Below are 7,652 nucleotides of genomic sequence, written 5' to 3'. Positions count from 1 at the left end.
CAGTGATCCTCTGGGTGCTGGGATTACAGGTGTGCGCCACCACACCTGCCCTCACAGAGTTGTTGTGAGGTTGAAACAATTTAATGTACGCAAAGAGTGGTACAAAAATCCACAGATTCTCAAGTCCCTTGTATAAAAGGGTGTTGTATGTGCGTCGACCCTATACATATGCTCCCATAGACTTTAATCATCTTTCGATGTTTATAATAACCTACTGCAGTGTAAATAGTTGAGACTGTTGTTTAGGGGATGACTAGAAAAGTCTGTATATGTTCAGATGCACTAAAAAATGTTAATAAATAGTAAAATGCTTTTCTTTTCAATTTGGAGATTGGATAAATGTACAGCATAGAAGGTCCATTCCGTTGGAGTCTGCAGCAGAGAGGCAGACTTGGGAAGTTTCATGTTGAGTTGCAGTGTCCTTGGGGTCAGCAGTGATGTCCTGCAGCTGGTGGCACAGCCTGCTCTGGAGCTCAGGACAGCGTTCTGGGCTGAGAGACTCCCATTTGGAGTCAACTGTCCTGCATCAGGGTTAGAAAAGCCAGCAAGAGGGTACGGACTGAGAAGAGGGACAGGCAGAGATGATCTGCACAGAGGCAGGGAGTGCAGCTGACGTGGGGGACAGAGAGGAGGAAGAAGAGGAAAGCCGGAGTCACACCAGGGAAGACGCTCAGCACAGTCACTACATAGAGCTCAGCTGGAGGGAAACTGTAGAAATGCATCCTGAGTTTGGCCCAAGGAGGTCACCAGTTGTCCGGCCATGGGCAGTTCTCATTGACTAATCAGGCGGGAGTCAGCCTCCGAGGGGTGGGAGTGGGCAGGAGGTGAGAAGGTGAAGCATCACAGGGACCCCTCTTGGAGGAGTGTAGCTGGGACACTGGAGACGTGTGAGAGTTTAGCAGGGAGTGACTGATGATGCCAGAGAAGACAGCGAGTTTCCTGGGGCTCAGGTGAGGGGTGCATCCATCGTGAATGGGGGGAGTGGGCTAAGTGGTGTGTCTATCTGGGGGTGGCCCCTGTTGCCTTGGTGTCAGGACAAAGATTCCAGAGGAATCTGGAAGCCCTGGGTGCACAGTGAGCTCCCACTCAGCCCAGCTGCATGAGTCTTCAGGCAGGTGTTACGGGTTGGATCCCCAGGGCTACAAAGCAGGCACAGGAGGCTGAAGCTGTGGATGGATGGAATGACGCAGACCAGAGGGCGGACAGGGCAGGAGGAGAAATGGGGACATGGGCTTGGTGATAGATGGGACCAAAGCCTGGGCCTCCTACCCTTTGGGCATCTTGCACGCACTGCCCCCAACCCAAGGCTCCCCAGGCCCCTCTGTTCTCCTGTAACTCTCCTTGCCCTGCCCCATCCAGTGCGTTCCCAGGACCCTGGCCAGCGGCGGGTGCTGGACCGGGCAGCCCGGCAGCGTCGAATCAACAGGCAGCTCGAGGCCTTGGAGAATGACAACTTCCAGGACGACCCCCACGCGGGTCTCCCCCAGCTCGGCAAGAGGCTGCCTCAGTTTGATGATGATGCGGACACTGGTGAGGAAGGGGACGTGTCGGCCCAGGTGGGGACCGTGGGAGGACACTGAGTGGGAGGCAGATGACTTGGAAGCTCCTGGGGCTGTGAGCACTCTCCCCTGCTGTGCCTCAGTTTCCTCGTGTGTGACAGTGAAGAAGATGAGTAGATGAGCTGCGTCGGCCTTCAGTTTGAGGTGCATGGAGGTGACGGTGGGCCAGGATTGGAGAAGTAGGGGTGAGGGGCAAAGGCTTACAGGAAGGAAGGCTCAGACCCAGGTCACTGTGGGCAGGGACTGTACCCGGGCAGTACCGAGCCAGAGAAAGGTGGTGGCTTTCTCCGCAAGGGGCAGGCAGCTCGTTGCTCTTGGCCCCCAGGAAAGAAAAAGAAGAAAACGCGCGGTGATCACTTTAAACTTCGCTTCCGAAAGAACTTCCAGGCCTTGCTGGAGGAGCAGGTGAGAGAGGAGCCAGTGGGGGGACCCTGGCAAGGGTAAGCTCGCAGAGACCCCATCCCCTGGGGCGTGAGTTGCATAGCAGGGTGCAGGTGTCCCGTTTTGCCTGCAGAACCTGAGTGTGGCTGAGGGCCCCAATTACCTGACGGCCTGCGCAGGGCCCCCATCCCGGCCCCAGCGCCCCTTCTGTGCTGTGTGCGGCTTCCCCTCCCCATACACCTGTGTCAGCTGTGGCGCCCGCTACTGCACCGTGCGCTGTCTGGGCACCCACCAGGAGACCAGGTGAGCCAGGCTGCGCCCACACCCTCACCCCACCCCAGCGCCTCCCCAGACCCTTGACCACCCTCCTCCTCCCGGGCTTGCTCTTCTCTGCAGGTGTCTGAAGTGGACGGTGTGAGCCTAATGTCCCTAGAAGGAAGCCCCAGTCCCCCACCAGCCTCTGAAGAGCATGACCAAGAGGGGCGCCCCCTGATGGAGGAGCTGTTCACTCAGCCACAAAGCTGTGTCTTGCCCAGGAGGCAAGGCTTCCTCAGGAACTGTGGGCAGGGGGCCAGCCGCAGAGCACTATGGGAATAAAAGGCCTGGTGCCAAGAGCCTTCCTGCTTAGTTTTGTTTTTTTGAGACAGGGTCTCACTATGTAGTTCGGGCTGGTCTTGAACTTGCAGCAATCCTGACTCAGCCTCCTGAGTGCTGGGATTACAGATGTTCCCCACCATGTCTGACGCCTGCTTGGTTTTTGGGTGTTTGGGGAAAGGGACTGTCACTCTTTCTCACTGCTCTGTTTCTTCCTCTGACCTGCCTTTCACCCCTTCCACTGTCTGCCTGTTGGTGTCCCGGATCACAGAGATTTTGTCCCATTCTCCTGCCACTCTCACAACTCAGCTCTGCCTCTCTTGGCTTCTTCTTCCTGTCTTTCACCATTATTGATCTAGGTTTTTTTGGTCTTTTTGAGACAGGGTCTCACTATGCAGTTCAGGCTGGCTTTGAACTCACTTTGTAATCCAGGCTGAACTCACTTTGTAACCCAGGCTGGCCTCGAACTTGCAATGATCCTCCTGCCTCAGCCTCCCGAGTGCTGGGATTACAGGCATGCGCCACCATGCCCTTTTTTTTCCATGTCTCTGGATCCTCTGAGTATCTTTGAAGTACAGCCCGATTCCTGGGTGACCGGGAAGTGGGGTAATAAGGGCTGGGAAACGGGCACAGAATGATGCTGAAAGAACCAGGCGGGTCTTTGTCATCTGGTATTTAACCAAATGGTTGTTCCTTGTCTCTGTGCCACTGGTCTGAGAGAGCAGTTGTCCTTAGGAAACCCCTGTTGTCGAGGGCTGTCGTGTGGACCCCAGAAGTTCCTGGGAAGCACAGGGGGAGTCCTGTCCTTGGTGGCCCTTTGGCACTAGTCCTTCTCAAATCCTTACTTGCGCTGGGTCACGGGATGTAATCTCAGGCTCCATGGAGTTGTTGGTTAAGCACTTAGCAAAAGAGATGCTTTGTATTTGTTGAGCAAAGGACCTTAAAATATTATTGAGGCCCAGCAAAGCCAATGCTCGGCACCTGCTTAGGCCCTTCTCTCTGCTTTGGAGACAGTGTTTTCCTGGGCACTTGCTCTTCTTTTCTCTGAAAATTCACAGCAGGACAAGTGGTATTGGTGGCAGCTTCACATTGGATGGTGGTGGTGGCCACAGGGTTTAGGGATAATACAGGTATGGTAGTTTAAAAAGTGCCTTTAAAGTTTGTATTCCATCAAAAGGTGGGTGGTTGTCCCCTGCCCTGGAACTTGGGCCAGCTTGTGACTGCTCCCACAGCAGAGAATGGCTGGAATTAGAAAAATGACATCTAGGGCTTAGAGCGAAAAGGCCATGCAGAGCAGCCATGTGCAGGGACCCTCGCTGTCAGGCCCAGGTGAGCCAGGCCACATGCCTGTCTTGCCCAGGTGCCAGTAGCAGCGTGGAGAGATGCCTTCAGGTGGTTCCAGCCCCCAGCACCAGGTCACCTTCAGCCCTTTGAGTCTCCCCGTCTGTGGCCTTCACCACCATGGGGCTGAGACAAGCCACCTTGCTGCGCCTGTCTGAACCCTTAGCCACACAGGCCGTGTGCATAGTAAGTAGTTGTTTCTGCTGCTGAGTTTCTGGGGTGGTTTGTGGGTAGCAGCAGTAACAGGCCCTGTAAGTCCCGCTGGAGGCTGCAAGTCCTGCCTTGGCATATTGTTTCTCAGGAGGCCAAACTCTGGGATCTGAAGCCGATCCTCTGCCAGCCCTTTCTTTCCTACCAGAAGTACTCTCAAGCCAGAAAACAAGGGAGAAAGACTTTCTGGATGAGAAACATTGCCAGATGTGCAGCATGTCAGCACAGCCTCCTCTGGTTGGTTCTCCCTTCCCTGGTCTTGTCAGAGTCACACCTGTTCTGCTTGGTGGGAGATCTGTCCACCTTCCCAAATGACCTTGAGAGGACAGAGCCAGACCCCGGGGTCCCATTGCTCCGATGCTGCCTGACTCCAGGAAGCATGGCCCTCTCCCCCAAGCCCTGAGCAGCTCTGCCAGCTTGCTTTGTGCCAGGGGAGACTTGTTCCTCTCCTTTGACAATACTTGGTCTTTGGGAAATCTATGCCTTGCCAAAAGCTTCTAGAAGCTACACCTAATATCAGGATAGGGAAAGCACTGCCATCTAGAACAAGGGAAGAGGAGGTTAGTGCCAGGGTCTGGAAGGCTGGACACAGGACTCCTCTAAAGTGCCCCCTGAGCATTACATTTAATTGAATGAGGAGAGCTAGGAATTCTGGGAAGCGGGCCAGTTGCATTTTCAGCTTTGGAGAAATCCTGGCCCTCACTAGTTGTAGACAGGGCCTTTCACCTCTCTGCCTGTGTTAAGACCATCTCCCAGATTATGGCAAGAAAGAGACTGTCCCCTGTCCAGTGCCCTTAACCTAATAGCTGTATTAAGGCACATGCCTAAGTGCTTAATTGTAGGACTCCGCTCAGATTAGCTTCCTGAAAGGAAGTGGAGTTGGTACAAGCTAGTGGGCAGAGATTAAAGAGAAAGAGAAGGTGCTGCTGTCAGGGATCCCTGACTGCTCAGAGGAGACACTGGCCTGGGGCCCTGTTCCCCTCTTCTCCCACTGGATGCCAGGCTCCTGTCTAGGTTTCATTTTGCTCTCTTGAGTGGGTACCAGCATTACTTGCTACCCACTGGACTATGCCGAGGCTGCCCACAACCCAGAACCTGATGTCAGCTGGATGCCACCAAACCTTGCACACACACACAGATCTTCAGAGTTTTTGAAAGTTAATAAACCTCCCACAGAAACATGTTTGCCTTGACCCAGCTTATTTAGAGCAGAACTCCAAAGGGGGTGCCCATCCCGGGCATCCACACCCAGGCCCAGTAAGGAAACTGCTCTAGACCAGCTCCCCAGCAGAAGCTGTGAGAAAACAAGTATTGTGGGGGGGGGGGGCTTCCCATATCTGTTCCCTGGTGACTTAAATTATTGTCACCCTCTTGAAATCACTTGCAACACTTGTTTTGCTGATGGAGACAGCCTGATTTGTCTCCTGGTATCATCTCCCACCTCTTGCTGGGCTGGACGCTTACTGACAGCCTCACACCTGAGAAATCTCAGTATACATTTATTCATGCATTTATTTATACAGAACACACACGCTGGGAGCCAGCTCCTTCCCTTTGCCCCTGGAAGCCCAGGTGAGTTTTTAGAAGCCTGCAAGGGGCCTGCAAGGGGCAGGAAGAATGTCCAGGTGAGGGGCATGTCCTGGATGTGCTTGCCAGACATGGTGTGTGGCCTGCCCTGAGGTTATTCCAGGGAGGATAGGGTCCTAGGGGCAGTGGGGTCAACAGGCCAGAGCTCCTACACATAGGCATTTTTGCCATATTTGCCAAAGCTGATGTCACCTTCTTCTTGCGAGGCTGGAGAGGGCATCTGGACTGTGGACGCCTTGTAGGGAAGCTGGGCCCTGTTGGGAGTGGGGGGGTGCAGGGTCACAGGGAGGCCTGACCCTCGCTCCCCGCCTGCCGTGCTGTCCACTCCTTCCCTACCTGGTGACGCGGTCCTCTTTGGAGGCACAGCAGCAGTTGGAGCAGAGGCAGATGCCACCCAGGATGGAGAGCAGGGAGGCGCTCCAGCCCAGGTAGAGGGCAGGGCCCAGCTCATACCTGGGCACCAAGGTGACAGGAAGGAGACAGGAAGTGAGTACCAGCCCGGGGCACTGGAGACCCACCAGCTGTTCCCGAGGGTGGGCTTCTCACTCACTTGGTTCCAGCATACAGAGGGTTGAAAAAATCCTGAGTGATGTTGATCGCATACCACGTGATGGCCACCATCCCACAGACCCCTGAGAGGCGGGAGGACCGATAGTGTCCCTTAGCCACATGGGCGATTGGGGGCTTAGGAAGGGGGTGGGCAGGGGGAATAGGTCAGGAGCCACAATTCTATTCAGTTCCTCTCTCCTGCTGCAGCCTATAAACCCTCCTATTCCTGGAGTCAGCTGTGAACTTCCAACTTGGTACTCAGGCCCCTACCCAAGCCCACGCTCTCCCACCACTCTGGCCCAATCCCCAGTTTCTTTGTCCTAGACCAGCTTTGTTCATTTGTTCTCCTAGGGCTTGTGTCACCCCCTTCCTCACCTGGAATCGGAACACCCCAGTCCTCCCAGCCTCCAAAGCCCACCTGCCCAAGAAGTCTTCCTGGCCTACCTCCTGCAGTCCTTTTCCCTCTGCACCCCAAAGCCCTGGGCCCTGGGCTGTCCTTGATCCACTCAGTGGGTGGTGTCCTCTGGAAAGCTACCTGGCCTTTCTGACAGTTCCTACCCTGGCAGCTTACGGTGAGGCCATGTGTGCACAGGTGTGCAAACTGAAAAGCTATGGCCAGTCAAAGGTACTGTTAATTGTGTGCAGTGTATTCACATGCTTTTATACACACACAGCTCCCCACCATGCTGTACGCTCTGGAAGGAAGTTCCACACCTGCCTCAGTGGGGCCCAAGACACTGCTGATAGGTTCAATCGGGTCCCAGAGATGTGGGGTGTACAGACGGGGGGCGTGTAGAACCGAGCAGCAGAGGGCAGATGTCAATGTGTGGGGAAGGCGAGGCAAGGCTAGCCTCAGGGAGCTGGACATGAGGACAGAGAATACGGGGTCTGCTCCTAGGCTCCCCTCACAGTTACCCGCCAGTATGTGTAGGGTCCCTCCGGTGGCCGCCAGCTTGACTTTCACGGACAGCGCCACGCTCCCAATGCTGATGCAGCGCAGCCCCAGCATGCCCAGGAAGAGGCCTAGGAAGCCCAGGAGGATGGCGGTGATCATGAATGCACGGCAGCCCTGGACATACCCTAGGGAGGGGACGCAGCTGTCAGCCTGTCCCCTCCACCAGAACCAGCCCCGTCCAGCTCCTGCTCAGGCTTGGTTTCTTGTCTGCCCCTTCCTACCCCTTGCCTGCCTTCCTTCCTACCCTCTGCCTTCCTTCCTTCCTTTTTCCTTCAGTGCTGGGGATTGAACCCAGGACCTTCCCACTGAGCTAAATCCCCACCCTACTGCCCTTTTTAATTTTGGGACAGGATATGTTGTTACTGAATTGCCCAAGCTGTTCTCAAACTTGAAATCCTCCTGCCTCAGCCTCCCAGAGTGCTAGGATTATAAGTATGCACCACTATGTCCACAGCCTCTTGTTCTAAAAGTCCTCT

General features: G+C 54.9%; 2 protein-coding genes across 3 annotated transcripts in view; one reads left to right on the top strand and one right to left on the bottom strand.

The window, feature by feature from the left end:
* Positions 1-2,557, top strand: part of Znhit1 (zinc finger, HIT-type containing 1) — an 11,665-nt gene extending 9,108 nt beyond the window's left edge. Inside the window, exons 2-5 of the mRNA XM_005396859.2 lie at positions 1,360-1,530; positions 1,885-1,964; positions 2,074-2,243; positions 2,337-2,557. Coding sequence (XP_005396916.1) covers positions 1,360-1,530; positions 1,885-1,964; positions 2,074-2,243; positions 2,337-2,358 — 443 coding nt within the window. The 3' untranslated portion in view covers positions 2,359-2,557. The remainder of the gene's footprint in view (positions 1-1,359; positions 1,531-1,884; positions 1,965-2,073; positions 2,244-2,336) is intronic.
* A 3,009-nt stretch (positions 2,558-5,566) lies between these two features.
* Cldn15 (claudin 15) overlaps positions 5,567-7,652 on the bottom strand; it is a 5,569-nt gene continuing 3,483 nt past the window's right edge. The window contains exons 3-6 of one of the 2 annotated variants that reach the window (XM_005396857.2): positions 7,137-7,244; positions 6,223-6,304; positions 6,009-6,125; positions 5,567-5,926 (exon numbers count right to left, since the gene is read on the bottom strand). In XM_005396857.2, coding sequence (XP_005396914.1) covers positions 5,821-5,926; positions 6,009-6,125; positions 6,223-6,304; positions 7,137-7,244 — 413 coding nt within the window. In that variant the 3' untranslated portion in view covers positions 5,567-5,820. Of the gene's footprint in view, positions 5,927-6,008; positions 6,126-6,222; positions 6,305-7,136; positions 7,302-7,652 lie in introns of both variants that reach the window. The other variant, XM_005396856.2, reaches the window with a different exon arrangement.

This window comes from Chinchilla lanigera, unplaced genomic scaffold, assembly GCF_000276665.1.
Source record: "Chinchilla lanigera isolate Chin_1 unplaced genomic scaffold, ChiLan1.0 scaffold00055, whole genome shotgun sequence".
Classification (NCBI taxonomy): Eukaryota; Metazoa; Chordata; class Mammalia; order Rodentia; family Chinchillidae; genus Chinchilla; species Chinchilla lanigera.
Note: the sequence above shows the minus strand (reverse complement) of the source record. Positions and strands in the feature narration are given on the sequence as shown.